This window comes from Phascolarctos cinereus, unplaced genomic scaffold, assembly GCF_003287225.1.
Source record: "Phascolarctos cinereus isolate Bilbo 61053 unplaced genomic scaffold, phaCin_HiC Scaffold_5;HRSCAF=322, whole genome shotgun sequence".
NCBI lineage: Eukaryota > Metazoa > Chordata > Mammalia > Diprotodontia > Phascolarctidae > Phascolarctos > Phascolarctos cinereus.
The window spans coordinates 250,619,373-250,636,425 of record NW_027555958.1 but is presented as its reverse complement, the minus strand read 5'-3'; the positions used below and the strand labels follow the sequence as shown (position 1 = coordinate 250,636,425).

The window sequence follows — 17,053 nt, the reverse complement described above, 5'->3', positions numbered from 1 at the left end:
CTCCTCCCTCCCTCATAATAATGAAATACAGTTACACAGAACAAACCAACACATCAACCACTGACGATAATCTGCTTCATTCTGAACCATCCCTCCATCATCTCTCAGCGAAGAGGTTGGGAGAGATCAGTCCTCTGAGGTCAAGACTGGTGACAGTACTGATTAGGGTTGTTTTTCTTTACATTCTTGTGGTTATTATATAACCTATTTTCCACATTCTGCTTATTTCACACTGAGTCAGCTCATACAAATCTTCCCAAATTTTTTTAAATTTTTCATAAATACAGTTTCCTACAATGCAAAAAAATGTTATCTTAAATATATTTGACAATTTGTTCAGTCTTCTCCCAATCAATGAATTCCCGCTTTGTTTCCAATTCTTTCTTACCCCCAAAAAGAGACAGCTCTAGGTGGCACAGAGAACAGAGCACCGAACTAGAAGGGAGAAAGACCTTGAATTCAAGTCCTGCCTTAGACAGGATTTGCGTGAGGCTAATCAAATCACTCAACCTCTTGGCTTCATTTTCCTCAGCTGTAAAGTGAAAATAGCAACATCTGTCTCACAGGACTGAGGATCAAATAAGATGGCATATGTAAAGTGCTCTCCAAACCTTAAAGTGCTATATAAATATTAGCTCTTCTGGGTGACATTTCCCTCTGTCTACCCTACTTAAAGTAAATGTCTGGTCAATTTGGTGATTATTCTAACATAGTTTCATGCTGTTTTCCAAAACAGGTCAATTCACAGGGCATTAGTGACCAGAGGAGGGCAGACTCTACTAGTGACATGCTGGTTCTTTGTCTAGAACCCCCTCTGCATCTGAGACCTGGGCCACTGCATAGCTTCTCATGTGGAAGCCACCCAATTTGCACTGTCTTTGACTAAAGACACACACTAAGGCTGTTCCCTTTTGCATGTCTTCTCCTCCCTTTCTGAGCAATAACAATGTTCCGAGGACTGCCACTGAAGTTCCGCTGCTTGTCATCAGTTACGTAACCATCATAAATATCGAGCAGGATGGTATACCAGCTAGAGGGCTGGCCTCAAAGCTAGTAACAACTGGATTCAAATCCCAATGTATTATGTGTCTTTGGGCACATCACTTAACTTCTGGAGGTTAAGTTGCCTGGATGCAAAGCTATAAGACTATAAGTTACAGAGAAGGGGCTACCTTGCATTGGAGGTACAGTGGTTAGAGCACTGGACTTGGAATCAGGAGGATTGAAGTTCAAATCTGGCCTCAAGATACTTATTAGCTACGTGACTCTGAGCAAGTCACTTAACTTCTGTTTGAGTTTCCTCAACTATAAAAGGGAGACACTAATAGCACCTACCTCCCAGAGTTGTTGTGATAATCAAATGATAATATTTGTAAAGCACTTAGCACAGTGCCTGGCACACAGTAGGTGCTGTATATAAATGCTAGCTAGCTAGAGGTGGTAGTGATAGTAGTAGCAGCAGCAGCAGCAGCAGCAGTAGTTCCTCATTGGGAGCTTCCTACACCAATGAAATCAGTCAGGAACTGAGACAGTAATATTTGAAAGGTCATGAGAAAGAGGTTAAGCACCACAATATTAGAGAAGGGTAAATGTCTCAATTTTCAAAAGAGAAAAAGGAGACAGTCTACAAACTAGGCTAGTGAACTTAACTTTGACTCCTAAGAAAATTATAGAATGGATCATTAAAGATATGGTTGTCGAAATCTAGAAAAGGAAGCAGTAAGTTATTGAGAATAACTTTTTTGTCAATAAATTGGATCAACATAACTTGAATCAAAATCAAGAATTTTTTTATCAATAATTTGGATAAGACATAGATAGCATGCTTATCAAATTTTCAAATGATTCAAAACTGGGAGGGAGAGCTAATGATGACAGAGTCCAGATCCAATCCTGATAAGACTAGAGCACTAGGCTCAATATAACAAGATAAAATTCAATATGGATAAACATAAATTCTTAGCTTTGGGTAAAAGAAATCAATTTCATGAATAAAAAATAGGGGAAGCATGATTAGACAACAGTCTTAAAAAATTATCTGGGAAGTGATGGCATATGATTGTAAGTTGTAGTATATGACTGTAATGGAATACTATTGTGCTATAAGAAATGTCGAGCAGGCTGATTTCAGAAAAACCTGGAAAGACATGAATTGATGCAAAGTAAAGTGAGCAGAACCAGGAGAACACTGTAAACAGTAACAGTAATATTGTACAATAACCAGCTGTGAATGACTTAGCTATTCTCAACAATACAATCGTCTAAGATATTCCAAATGGTTCATGATGAAAAATGCTATCCACCTCCAGAGAAAGAATTGATGAATACAGACTGAAGCATGCTATTTTTCATTTTATTTTTTCTTGGGTTTTTTTTTGTTATTCTGTTTTCTTTCACAACATGACTAATATGGGTATATGTTTTGCATGATTGTACATATAACCTATATGAAACTGCTTCCCATCTCAGGAAGGGGGGGAGGTAAGGGAGGGACAGTGAGAATTTGGAACTTAAAATTTTTAAAAATAAATGTTAAAAATTGTTTTTACATGTAATGGGAAAAATTAAATATTAAAAAAATTATCTGGGGATTTCAGTATGATGTGGCAGACTAAAAAAACTATTTTCAAACTTTGGCTACATAAAGAGAAGCATAGCTCCCAGAAATAGAGAGGGGATAGTTCCTTTGTATTCTGCCTCCATGTCCATTCCATTATCTGGAATATTATGTTCAGCTCTGGGTACTCTGATTTAATAAGGACACCAATAATCTGGATAATGTTCAGAGGAGGCAATCAGATGGTAAAGGGCCTTGAATCCATATCACAGGAAGATGAGCTGAAGGAACTAAAGATGTTTAATCTAGAATAGAGAAGATTATGGGGCCATGACAGCCATCTTCAAGTCTTTTAAGGGTATCATATGGAGGAGGCATTAAATGTGTTCTGTTTGGCCCCAGAGGGCAGAAACAAAAGTGAAATGGGGCTGCCTTAAGAGGTTTTAGGCATCACTAATGTGAAAATGTTTAATAGGAATGTATATGTGTGTATATGTGTGTGTGTGTGTGTGTATTACATATATATAATATATATATAATACACATATTATATATATATATATACACACACACACACACACATATACATATATATATATATAGCCTATATCAGATTGAACGCTGTCTTGGGGAAGGAGGGAGGGAGGGAGAAAAATTTAAAACTCAAAAGCTTATGGAAGTGATTGCTGATATATCAAAATAAATTAATTTTTAAAAAAGAGGTATTACGTTCCTCTTCCTTGAAGGTTTTCAAGTAGAGAGTGGGTGACTGGTTATGTCACAGTGAGGATGCCTTTCACGTATGGACTGAACTACTTGGTCACTTGAAGTCCCTTCTAACTCAATTATGATACCGTGGAAAGGGCTTAGCATAGAAGGAAGTAGGGTAGGAAATTTATTTTGAGAGAGTAACAGCCTGGGAATTCAGGAAAACTGGAGAATAGGCCAAAGGATTAAGGAGAGGGGGAGTCTCCTTACCTTTGCACCCACAAGCCCCAATGAAAAAGTTAATGAGCTCCAGGAATCCTGCATTTTGATCCTGCTTGTAGCTCTCCAGCCAATCATCCACCACAACCTAGAACAGGAATGTCAGGAAGGAAAAAATGGAACTGAGAAGTACCAAGGATAAAATCCAGACATGTATACCTCACACCCAAGTTCTTTCTCTGGCTTATAGTATAGCTCATTGCTTCCTCAGCCCACAATCACAGAGCTTCTCCTATCCTGAAAAGTCTCCAGAAAGGAGGCACTCCTACCCTCACTTCCCAAGCCTCCATATATCCCTCAATGTTTGAGAGTTTTCCCTGAGATTCAATGTCTATCTTCCCTATATCGGCTTAAGTTCATTAACATATCTATATCGATCCAAGGCTGTAGACACCTGGTTTATCCTCCCATCATACAGAAAGTAAGTCAATTAAAGTGATCAGGAACTGTGCCTTTACCTGCATAGCACTCTTGCCAGTCTTCACAGCCTCTAAGAGATCACTAGCAGTGGGTTTCAAATTCCTATGGCCATCACAGTCCTTTTGGGACCCCTTCCTTGGATGCTTGGCCACCTGGGGAAGTATAGAGAAAGGGCGTGAGAATGGAAGATTATGATCCCTACGTACAAAAATGTTGCAAATAATGCTACTACGAGCAAACGGTAGTGGTTACATGTGTCCAGTGACTGAGAAACGGCTAAACAAACCAAATGGAATGGAATGTTACTCTGCTGTAAAGAAAAATAAGAAGAATTCATACAACCACGTGAATATTTGCATGAAGTGATAGAGTAAAGAACACAGTGCCAAAAGAACAACTAATAATGATTTTGAAAATAAAAACACTAATAATCAGGTCAAATGGACAATGTTTGTACCAAATTATTCAAGCTGCAGTACACATCCTTTTGGTTAATGAGAGTTAAATGTACTATAAGTTCAAATCACTGTACTGGAAAATTTTGGTTACCCTTTTTGAGGATGTACTTTATAGTAGTTGGTTGAGAAGCGTTTTTGATATCAAAACAAAATTTTATCAATAAAGAAATAATAGGGCTATGAGTTGGGGGAAAAAAAAGAACGAAATTAGAAATTTAACTCCATCCCTCTTTCTTCTCCTCCACTCCATCTACTAACAATAGATATGAAATTACAAACCAAAGGAAAAGCATTTCAGCTGTTAGCTTAAATTAAAGCTTTTAAAACTATTAAAGACACAATTAATTTTAAATTGATTTCACAGAATTTTAACACAAGAGGCCCCTTAGAGATAATCTAACCCAAACTTCTCATTTTACAGATGAGAGAACTGAGGTCTGGAGAGGTGAAGCCACATGCCTAAGGTCCCACAGCTAAGTAGAGGCAGAGTTTCATCTCCTGACTACTTGACTAGCGTTCCTTTACCATGCTGATTTGCATGTTGTTCATTTAATAACTAAATAGAATTAGATTATGAACAATCATTGTTGCTTTTTCCCCAATGTCTCCCAAACCCTATTCCTGTATCCCTCCATATCCTTACCCCTTATTCTATTTCTTTAGCTTTATTTCTCCTTTCCATTATCCTCAACCTCTGTTCTTTCTCATTCAATGTCTTTTCGGGTATCCTTTCCACCACCCCCATTCCCAATATCTTTCTGTCAGTTCATTCATCCATCCCCATTTTCCAAATCAGAGAGCATTAAGACTAGGACTCACTGGGATGGTCTTGGGTTGTTTTCTGGCCACCCTCTTCTTCATCTGCTGCTTCCCGACATCTTCAAAGTCACCATCACTATCCCTATGACAGAGCATGGTTCTCCTTAGCTATATCGTCTCAAGTTCATTTTAACACTCATTTAACAGCTCATACAGAAGAAAAGAAGCTGGGTTATTTTTTTCTCTTTCTCCCTAACTTCTCCCTCCCAAATGAAAAAACATTTGCCCTCCAGAGCTAACTATCCTCAATCTTTTCTAAGGAAAGGAGAGACCTGTTTACTGTAGCCAGAGTTGTATAAATTAGAGCTATCCCTTGATTGACAGCATGAAATCCAAGAATGAAGTAAAAAGAATTGATACAATCCTTTCCTAGAGATCCCTTGGAATACATGCAATTACCCAAGCTGTCACAGGAATTATCCTGCCTATGGAAATGGCTGACCTCAGGAACATGAGAATGGTGCCAAGGAGTCAAAGATGCCTACATTAGTCATATGAGTGGAACATTTAGGTATTCTATAAATTGAATTGTACCCCTTATAGTATAATGACACATATATTAAGTGAGCTAGTAAAAAAATGATTCAAAGGAGGATAACTAAAATAATCAAGTCAATGAAATAAATTCCATGTGGATTGGTGGGGGAGGTGAGTACATCTAGACCTTTATTTCTTCTTTGTGAAATTGAAGTAAAAACTCCCAGTATGGAAATTTCATGCACCAGTGCAGATCAGCAAAACATCTGTAACATAATCTTAGAACAGAGATTCACAGACTTCTGGTCTGTGAACTTATTTTTAAAAAATATTATTTTGACAATTGTATTCTAAATAAATTTTCTTTATAATCTTATGTATTTTATTTTATGCATTTAAAAACATTTAAAAACAAGAGGACCATAGGCTTCATCAGACTTTTAAAGGCATCCATGACACAAAAAAGGTTAAGAAACCTTGTCTTTGAGAATTATTGGGGTGAAATAAGGATATGTTATTTTTAAAGTTGGGGTGTGTGTGTGTGTGTGTGTGTGTGTGTTTGGAAAGATAAAGGCTCAGAGAAAGGGATATGGATGAATTTTGTGGATAATACAAAAATGTAGGTTCTTGTCCCAAACCTAGCACATTAGAACTAGAGACATCAAAGGAGTATTAGTAAATTCAAGAATACTTTCAATAAATTTATGGTGTAACAAATTTGTAACAGGTAATTTAGACTAAGTTAAGAATGGACCTCCCCAAAATGGATGTCTACATCATAGAAGGCTCATATTTGTTCCCTTGGCTGGAATTTACCACCCTGATTTCCACCTGTAAAAAATTCTATCCATCTTTTCTGGTACTATCAGCTATAAGTGATATCTCCTTCTCCTCAGCAACCCACTACTACCTACTATATGCTGAACGTTGCTGGGCACTAGGACAAATACAAAGATGAGTAGGACATAGTCTCTCCAGAGATTTCAGTCTAACTAGGGAGGTAAGATACATACCCTAGCTCTTTCCTACCTTTCCAGTCTTTTCATACTTTACTCCCCCTCCATGTGTTCTACAATTCAGTGACAATGGCCTCTTTATTGTTTCTCATATAAAATACTCTATCTCCCAACTCTATATTTCACTGGCTATCCCCTACGCCTGGAATGCTTTTCCTCTTCATTTCTGGCTGCCTTCAAGTCTCATTTAAAATGCCACCTTCTGAAAAAAAAAGCCTTTCCCATCCCTCTTAATGCCAATGCCTTCCCTGTGAAATTATCTTCAATTTATCCTGTATCTATCTTGTATGTACATAGTTATTTGAATGTTGCCTCCCCTATGTGAAAATGAGCTCTTTCCCACTTAGCACAGTGCCTAATACCCAGGAAGCTCTTAATAAATGTGTGTTGACTGATGATGCACAAAAATATGTAATACTACATAAGCATTAATTATACAATAACTATGGTGCAGAAAAGACAAAAGAACATTTACAGAAGAAAAACCATTATCACATTTTTCCTTATCTTATAGCTACTTGTGCACATCTTATATTATGCTAGTAGACTGTGAACTCTTATAGAAAAGTAGTCCAATCATCTTAAAATCTCTTACTTTGCTCAGCATGGTTTTCTACAAGTAGCAAGTACTCAATACATGTCTGTTGAGTGAACAGCAGAAGATCAAACATTTGCTATGCTACAAAGCATTTCTATATTAATATCAGTCTAAAATCTGGGTTAGATGTTGTTCTGAACCTGGATCGGTTTTATTCCATTCTTATAGGAGGGTATAATTATATTATTATTAATGTAATAAGAGATGATTAGTTTGGGGAAATAGAAGGGATTCATTCATTTAATAACTTATCAAGCACCTGCAATGTGCAAAGCACTTTGTTAAGTACTGGGGGAGATACAAAGATAAATAAGAACTGGTCTCCTATTCTCCTGGAGATCAGACAATGGCAGAATATAGGCACAGGGCTTATACAATTACTCCTTAGCCCTACTCACCCAACATTTGAAACCAAAACAGAATTCCTCTCATCAACCCAGGGAACACTGGCAGAAGAGGTAGATGAAGCAGATGAAAACCTCTGATTAGCTGGCCTCCCATTCTGCCATGGAGATGATCCAGAACTGGAAGAGCAGCCATGGCACAGAGAGGAGGAGCGCATCACAGGCATAGTGATGAGTCTGAAGAAGGCAAGGGGAAACCATTTCAAAGCTCAAGTTCTTGCCAGTCAAAAAGCATTTATTAAGTGCTTACTATGTGCCAGGAACTGTGCTAAGCACTGGAGATATCAAGTAAGAAAAAAACAATCCCTGCTCTCAAGGAGCTCAAATTCTAAATAAGAAAATATCACGTAAATATCTAGGTATACATAAGAAGCATACAGTCTTAGATGAAGGTGAAGATACTAACCACCAGGGGATTTGGGAAAGGCCTCTTGAATAAGCAGTATAATTTGCACTGTCTTGAAAAGCCAAGGAAACTAAGAAGCTGAGGTGAGAAAAAGGCATACTTGAGGCACATGGGACAAATCGTGGAAAGACAAATAAGATGGAACATCCTATAGCAGGAAAAGCAGTCAGACCAGTGTGAATGAATCATAGAAGGGAGTAAAGCTTAACAAGACTGGAAGGGAGCAAGTTGTGAAGAGCTTTAAACACCAAAAGCCTTTATATGTAATCTTAGAGATTGCTGACAAAAACTCACTGGAATTAATTAACTAGAAAGTGTGATATGGGCAGATCAATACTTTACAAAAGTCATTTTGGCAGCTGAGTGAAGGGATTGATTGCCCAGGGAGAACCTTGAGGCCAGAAGACCAAATGGAAAGTGACTGCAATAGTCCTGATTGGATCCTCTTCTCCTTCCAAAGAAACCCACAGAGAGTAATCCCTCTCCCTGTCCTAGATCTGGTACATACACTAATAGCAGGTATGCTAATTGTGACAAACCCAGAGACTGATAAGGGGCTGCTTCCGGTGTCAGAGGGCACTCTCCAAAAAAGGCTAAATTAGGGGAAGGGTCTGCGTAGAAGAGGGATCAGTCCCCAAAGTAGCCTGAAATGAGTCGGGGGAAGCCAAAGCAAACCTTCACATCAGAGAGTAAAAACAGCAAATGAACATTTTAGACAGCAGCACCTTGCTTAAAGCCTTCACGGACATTATTTCCCACCCCACCCACTGCCCCCAGCCCTTGTTAAGGAGGCAGCTGAGGCTCAGAGATGAAGTGACTTCATTCTTAAAGTGTTGGGGTGGGATCTGAACCCCAAGACCACAGTGACCTCCCCTCACTCTTGAGAGAATGGGTGGGAAAGATACTGCCCCGGGGCTCCCACCTTCATCAGCTCCAGAGGTGCTGCAGCTGGGCCCCAGGGCTCCCTGGGACCCCCGAGGCCCGCCCGGAAGGCCCCGGCCGCAGCTCGGCTCCAGAGGCCGACCTAGCCCCCGTTTAGCACCGAGTTACCTGCTCCCCTCCCCTTCTGCCGTCGTTTCTTTCTTCTTCCTCCTCCTCCTCCTCCTCCCCCCTCCTCTTCCTCCGACACCTGTCTCCAGGGTCTCGGGGCTGTCTCAGCAGCTGCTTCTTCCTCCCCCCCCTTCCTCCTCCCTACCTCACACACTTTCCCACGACTGGAATGCGCTTTTCCCCAAGCTTGTTTGCAAGGGGAAAGGCACTAGGCGCCTTCAGAAATCACATACTCAGGTAAAGGCCGCCAGGCCCGGTGAGGGGCGCATCCCCGCCCCTCAGGGATAAGGGAGGGGGTGAGTCCCGTCCCATAAGGGGCAGCTCCTCCCTCCCCTCCAGTACCTGAAACCTCCGGTTCTCGGGAGCCTCAGTCCTCGAGGAACGCGCGGGAAGCAGCGAGGGGACCTCTGCGCACGCGCCGACCTAGTGGCCGGGGCCCTGGGGCTGGGGCTAAAGACCCAGGACACGTGCCCGCCACGCTCTAACCGCCAGTCTTTCTCAGTCCACGTGTCAGCCTCTACCTCGAGAAGCTATCACGTGGGCTGGCCTTTTCCCTCCCTCTCTACCCCGAACCCCCCCATTCAAATTTATACGAAGGTACCGCCTTCTATCCCCGACTCTGGGTTCCCATTGGCTTGGTCCCTGCCGAGTGTCTGGTTAGCGCCTTCAAACCTGGTTGTCCTTTTCCATTGGTTGAGCTGCACCGCGGGCTACACCTCCTCGACCTCACCTACCCACTTGTTTTTGCTATGTCCCGCCCCGTGGGTAGTCTTCCTCGCTCACATTGGCTGAGTCACGCCCCTGACCTCGCCCCTGAGGCCAGTCTCATACTCTCATTGGGTAGATCTGCCTCTGGCCCTGCCTCCTGCCCGGCTCCCGGCTCCCATTGTCTCCACCGCTGCCGCCTGGTCCCGCAACAGTGCTGGGCAATTGTGTTTTCCAGACTCGTTCTTTCTCTGTCCAGTGAAGTGGTCCCACAGCCCGAGCTGGCTCTGCACGCTCAAGTGGTTCTTCCCTCATCCTTCGGACCCACTCCCGTTCCCTGAGGCAGTCGCAGTCATGTCCTCTCTGCGGCCCCTTCTGCTCCTGCTGCTGCCCCTGTGCCCCGGGCCGGGGGGCGAGGCCAAGGCCACACGGAGCTGCGCTGAGACCCGGCAGGTGCTGGGGGCCCGGGGTTACAGCCTGAGCTTACTGCCTCCCACACTGATCTCTGGTAAGGGGAGAACAAGAAGATTGGGGAACAGAGTCTTCCCGGTCCCATTGTAGCCCATCCTTAATAAAGACCACTCCCTATCCCGTAACAATCCCCTCTTTAGTTACTCCATAGTAACCCCACTTCCTTGAAGACCCCCTTGTGCCCAGGCCTATGATAACTGAACCCCCTGTCCTAAAGCCCCTCTCCCCTTATTCCTACAGAACCCTTCTTTTTTCCCCATGACCACCCTTTCTCCAAGACCATGACAACAGAACCCTCCCTTCCTCCACACCCTTTCCCTCTCAATCATATAATAGATTTTTCACTCCTCCCATAGAAACTTCACCCATAAATCCATGCCTGTGACACCGACTCATAACAATACTCTTGTTTCCACATAATCTCATTCCCCTATAACCCTCCATCCTATGAGACCTTTGGGGCCCTGGGAATGGGTTAAGCTAATGGTTGGGGGATGTCATTGTCCATCTGAGCTTCCTTTTGAACAGAAACCATAGATGGCCATTGGCCAGTGAATTGGGGAATGCTGGGGACTACTGAGAAGGGACAACAGAGTCAAGAGGAAACAATGGCAGGCATTCCAGCTAGGGAAGGGAAAAGATAAGAGGGGGAAGAAATTTTCTTAATAACATTCCTTAATAACTCTTCCTCAGGTGAGCATCTCCGGGTCTGCCCTCAGGAATACACATGCTGCTCGAGTGAAACAGAGCAGAAGCTGACTAGAGAGACAGAAGATACCTTTCGGGGTCTAGTGGAGGAGAGTGGATCCTTCCTTGTACATACTTTAGCTGCTCAGCATCGGAAATTCAATGGTGAGGACCCTAGTGTCCAAAAACCTAGTTTTATTATATCCCCTCTATGCTCAGGACCCATAATCTTTTCCCAACACTCACTCCCCTCTCAAGATAACCAGTTCTTCTTCCCCTAGCCTAGACACTGGAACTCCAAATTAATTTTGTCTTTTTTTTCTTCACTATTTCTCTCCCTCTTCGCTCTCCTTTTCTTTTGGTCATACTCTCTTCTCATGCCCCTCCCCACTCCCCACGATCCTTATGTCTATTACAGAATTTTTCCAGGAGTTGCTCTCTGCATCTGAACGCTCCCTCTCCCAGTTGTTCTCTCGCTCCTATGGCCGCCTATTTGTCCAACATGCACCAGTGTTCAGTGAGCTCTTCTCACAGTTACGTGGCCACTACCGGGGCACCAGTGCAGGATTAGATGATGCCTTGTCTGAATTCTGGGCTCAGCTGTTGGAAAGGGCATTTCCCCTGTTGCATCCACAGTATAGTTTCCCCCCTGACTACCTGCTTTGCCTTGCACGCCTGTCTGCATCCCCAAATGGCCAGCTACAGCCATTTGGGGACTCACCTCGACGTCTCCGCCTGCAGGTAAGGGGCAGCCACACACTAATCCTACAAACCTTCATACCTCTGTACTTCTTCAAACCCCTGATTTTGCTGCTGTGTGAGACTTAGTTTCCCCTAATTTTTCCAAGATTCTGATACCTTCATACCAGCTGGATAACAATTCCCCCAGCAGCTTTAATTCCCTTGGACAATAGCCTCTTGATTTTTCTCTACTCCAACTGCTGAAAACCTTACCCTTGGCTCTCTATAGATCCCTATAGAAACCCAGGCTTAAGATCCCTTAGATCTTAAGATCCTTTTCCTAAATTCCTTCCCATCTCCAGAAACTAACTGTTTCTACTCCCCCCATATCCCTTTCTTGACTAGGTAACTCGAGCTCTCGTGGCTGCTCGTGCCTTCATCCAGGGACTGGCAACTGGAAGAGATGTGGTCAGCTCAGCACTTAAGGTTGGTAAGAATATTAGGGAGGGAGGAGGGCCCCCAGGGAAAGAAGTGGGGGCCAGAGAGAGACCCCAAGAGAGATTTGAATTTAAGAAGACCCGTGTTACTTACTGTGTTATGGTAAAAGGACTAGGTCTCTTCTCTGTCCTGGGGTAAATTTCTACCTTAGGAGGAAGAGAGGAAAAGAGGCAAATTCCAATTACCACAATCTCTGACCATGCCGTGCCTATGATCTCTTTTGCCTCTTGGCTCTCTTGGCCTCTCTGGAGGTTATATAAGCACTGTCCCTCATCACAAAGCCTTTGACTAACAACATTTCATAGTAATGTCATATTACTAATGTATTATAACAAAATCCCATCATGGAGTGGTGAAACTCACTGTCACGTAAGTTAGCTTTTTGTCCGATTATATACTATTGTTTTATGGAAATTTCTGCTGTTTAACATTGTTTCATCTAATGTGGTGTTTTTATAGAATTGATTAATAATATAAGTTAGACTATGGCTATTTTAGAGTTTAGGGAGATTGATTCCTGTGATTTCTAACCTGAAGTATGCTAGTAAATGTTTAACAATTGGCTCTCTGGTTTAAAAAAAAAAGTGTTTCTCCTGATATATTTAAGGTTAATATGCATTATTTACATTTTCTCCATCACTTTCTTAAGTCTAGACAATCAATAAAACAATAAGTCAAGTCCTGATTTATAGTATTTGTCAATTCTCAAAATGCAAATGTTCATACTAAAAACTGAACAGTCAGCTTTTGCAAGTCCATTTGAGCCTCTAACCATTGTTACTTGTTCTCAAGCTTCGTACAAGATAATTTTCCATAGCCTGGCATTTAAACCCGAGACTTCATTGAATCCTTTCCTCCAGCTAGACCAAAGGAGATACTATCCCCTGAGTTCGGTACACCAAAAGTCATTCCTACCTCTGTGCCCTTGCTCTTAGCATTCCACTTAAAATATCTATCCTCTCCCTTCTTTCCATTTACCTGAATATCACCCTTAAGGTCATCTCCTCCATGAAGTCTTCCCTGACTGTCTTATTCCTCAATGATCTCTCATTCTTCAGGAACTCCTACCCCTGCCATTGATACCCACCATACAATAGATCATTGTTCAATAATGCAGCATGGCATAATGGAAAGCATGCAGGGCTTAGAATGAGGAAGACCTAGGTTAAAATCCTCCCTCTGATACTAACCGTGATTCTACCAAAGTCACACTGGGAAAGTGTGTCTTAAGCAACTTCCTAAGATAATCTACTAAGTCATAGGTTACAATTCTAGGAATTTCCCAAGCTGACCAAAAAAACCACAGAGCCTTCAAATATCATCATTTATCTTTTAATATTTTTCTCCAACTAAATTGTACAATCTTTGAGATCATGAAGTATGCCTTACCCTTCCATTATTTCCTTTAGTGCCTAATACAGTGCCCTTCAAATTGTAATTATTTGATAAGTGTTTGTTGTTGTTGACAATTGATAATGATGATGATGGTGGTGGTATTCTTTTCCCCAGGTGTCAATGTCTGAAGGCTGTGTCCAGGCTGTGATGCGTCTGACTGGCTGTCCCCTATGCCAAGGGGCTCCTTCCCTGCGGCCTTGTCGGGGTTTCTGCCTCAATGTGGCTCGAGGCTGTCTCAGTAGAGGGGGCCTGGAGCCAGACTGGGGAAGCTACTTGGGTGAGAGGGGCCAAGGGAGGACTGGGAGGTGAGACTGCCTGGGTAAAAGGGACATAGGTGAGGGGTGAAATGCTGAGAAAGGCTAACCAGGGAGTCTAAAAGGCAAATATCCTCACATTAAGGCCTGGAAGAAAGCCTCTGTGGAAAGAATCTTGGATGAAGGGATGTCATACTCTCCTGTCTCTTCTTCTCCCTACTAGACACACTCTTGCTCCTGGCAGAGAGGCTCCAAGGCCCCTTCTCCTTTGAGTTAGCATCTGAATCCATTGGAGTAAAAATCTCAGAAGGTTTGATGTTTCTGCAGGAAAACAGCGTGGGGATTTCAGCCCAGGTATCAGAGGACAGTGTCCTGGTAGAGTCCCTGGACTCTACCAAGGGAAAGTGAGAGTATTGCCATTATTACTGGAAAGGAGCAAAGGGGCAGGAACCGATTATCTTCTGAACTCTTTCCTTTATTGTGCCACTTAGGTCTTTCAGAGATGTGGGGGTCCTCATCCAGCCCCTGTCCGTTCTCGGAGAGCTCCATCACCCCAGGATGAGGTCAATCAACTGTGGTCATTTCCTCCTGAGGAAGAGTGGCCCACCACAGCTGCAGGAACCAATTTGCCCCGGCTGGTGAGGGAATCTCTAACAGCAGATAGGTGGATGAGGAAGACACAAACAGCTGTGAAAAGTAAAGGTTTATTGGACCTGCATTCCCCATAGCTCCATCTCTTCTACCTGTCAGGTATGGGAGCTCCGGGAGCGGCTGCAGCGCGTCCGAGGTTTCTGGACAGGGCTGCCCCTAACATTGTGTGGAGATCCACGGATGTCAATGGATGTTACAGAGGAGGCAATGCCCTGCTGGACAGGAGCAGGATGGGGACGGTAAGACCCTCTCAAGATATGGGGAGTAATGCGTAAGCAAAGAAACAGAAAGATCCAAGTAACAAGGATTGTCAATTGAAGGTAGGGATGGAGTAGAGATGTTTAGTGGTTAGAAAGTGAAGAGTGGTAGGACAGAGAGAAAGCAGGAAAAGAAAACCATGCTTTCTTACTGTTCGTGGCTCCAGGTACTTTCCGCCTGTAGTAGGAAACTCCTTAGCTGAGCAGATAAAAAACCCTGAGTTGGAAGTGGACATCTCAGGACCCAGCCTCTCCACAAGGCGGCAGAGGCTGCAGCTTCGGGCAGCCACAGCTCGAATGAGGGCAGCAGCTCTTGGGCATGACCTGGACCTTCAAGATGCAGGTGAGGATCATCCCCCTATCTCACCTTGATTTTTAACCCCTGACTTGACACTGACCCTAATCTTTCAGGGACTTTGGCCTCTCCCCTCATTCCTGACCTCTTCATGGCCCATAGCTCCCACTGTTGATCTTAACCAAAGCTTTCAACCTTTAATTCTTAACTGACTTATTTTCCTGATGGCCAAAGTGAACCAATTCCCCAAAGATCCATGACTATTTCCTATCCTTTTCTTGATCACTCCTTCCCCTGACATCTCCCTTTCTGTATGTCCCCTTGACATTATTTCCCTGTCTCCATTTCTGTGTTCCTCTTCCTCTCCTCCCCACAGTTATATGGAGGACAGTGTAGTCAATAACTAGTCTTGGAGGCAGGCAGAAGTCCTGATTTACAGCTTCTGACATTGGGCAAAATTAATTTCCTTTCTCTGAGCTTCCTCTATAAAATGAGTGGGGATGGAGTCCTTTTATAACAGGGGGGACTGGACACATTAAATTAAATAAATATTTATGAAGAGTTTACTATATGCAGGGCATTATGCTAGGCACTGGAGATACAAAGACAAAAATGAAGCAGTCTCTACCCTCAAGGAACTTACAGTCAACTAGGGGATACAAAATGTATACAGATAAGTAAATACAAGGTAGGGAGTGGTGGCTGGGGTGGGGTGGTAAAGAAGAGCTCATAAAGTGCTCTAGAAAAATTTTAGTAGAGAGAAACACTAAAAACTGGGGAGATCAAGGAAGGCTTCATGGAGGACATAGCACCTGAGCCAAGCCTTGCAGATAGATAAGGATTTTAAAGTCAGGTATGAGGAAAGGAAGTATATTCTAGGTATGGAGGCTGGCTTATGTGAGTGCAGAAAGACTAGAGACGGCATGTTGGATTTGGGGGACAGCTTATCCAGTTTGATCTACAAGGACTTTTCCATCTTTGACTTTCTGATTCTCTCCCTCAGATGAGGATGCTAGTGGTTCTGGGGGAAGGGCAGCACTATGCAGATGACTGGACAGCAAGAGCAGCAGCTGTGGCCCCACCAGCCCGGCCCCCACGAAGGGATACTCCTGTGGGTAAAGGAAGTGGTGGCAGTAGTCGCTACAACCACAATGGTGCCAGGAGCAGGGTGGCTTCGAGGAATCTTCCTACCCACCCCTTTATCCTACTTCTCCTACCCATAGCTCTGGTCCTGCTTGGGCCTTGGTAGGAGGGGCAGAGAGAAGGGATGTACCCCAGCAACTAAAAGGTTAATAATAACCTTTTTCCCCTCACCTCCCCAAAAGTCCCGTAGGAGGAGCTAAAGGGAACAACTGAGGGCAGAGTGGGGACAGCTAAGGGCATGGGGTGAGTGGCTGGAGTCCCAAATCCAATTGGACTGGAGGGTGGGAGTTAATATTTATTTTTCCATTTGATAGGGGATGGGGGGGTATTTATTTGGCAGGGGGCATTTTCTAGGACTTCTCCAGCCTGGGGCTGGGAGGGTTAATTCTTTGGGTGGATAGGGTTGTCAAGGTAGCTCCAAGGAACTGGGGAGAAGGGAGGGAGAGGGAAAAAATGGGGTGTTAAGGACACCTTGATCACCAGAAGGAGGTTAGAGAGCAAAATGTCTAAGTTTCTGCCTCTGTTGACTTTTTTCAGTCTCAGTTTCTTATTAAAGAAAAACACAAATTGAAAAAAAAAAACTATCACTGTAATTATCCCTTCCCTCTTATCCATATCCCCATCTCCTCTAATGTTTTAATTTTTTTTATTCTGCAAATAAATGGTTAACTTATTGGATATTGCCTGTGTATCACTTGATTACTCTGTATCTAGTTCCCTAAGTCATCCCGATCTTGCCCCCCCCACTGCCCATAGCAGGGACTTCAGAGCCTGATGTCTGCGTTCTTTCTGTGTACAATGTCTGCCTCTGCCTACTTGTTTTT

The 17,053-nt window shown here is 43.1% G+C and overlaps 2 protein-coding genes across 5 annotated transcripts in view; one reads left to right on the top strand and one right to left on the bottom strand.

Annotated features, from left to right (window-relative positions):
* The window catches only part of STAG3 (STAG3 cohesin complex component), a 41,344-nt gene extending 31,717 nt beyond the window's left edge, over positions 1-9,627 (bottom strand). For 2 of the 4 annotated variants that reach the window (XM_020979173.2, XM_020979176.2), the window contains exons 1-5: positions 9,535-9,627; positions 7,731-7,913; positions 5,242-5,323; positions 4,003-4,116; positions 3,536-3,632 (exon numbers count right to left, since the gene is read on the bottom strand). In XM_020979173.2, the coding sequence (XP_020834832.1) occupies positions 3,536-3,632; positions 4,003-4,116; positions 5,242-5,323; positions 7,731-7,903 (466 nt within the window). In that variant the 5' untranslated portion in view covers positions 7,904-7,913; positions 9,535-9,627. The other 2 variants (XM_020979178.2, XM_020979177.2) reach the window with 2 other exon arrangements.
* Positions 9,628-9,744: 117 nt separating this feature from the next.
* On the top strand, positions 9,745-16,907 carry GPC2 (glypican 2). Its single transcript, XM_020979181.2, is given in 11 exon segments — positions 9,745-10,405; positions 11,062-11,220; positions 11,474-11,796; positions 12,142-12,222; positions 13,744-13,906; positions 14,107-14,237; positions 14,375-14,521; positions 14,634-14,773; positions 14,959-15,134; positions 16,090-16,115; positions 16,117-16,907. Coding segments are annotated over 11 exon segments (1,719 nt in total). The 5' UTR covers positions 9,745-10,251; the 3' UTR covers positions 16,336-16,907.
* Positions 16,908-17,053: the final 146 nt, after the last annotated feature.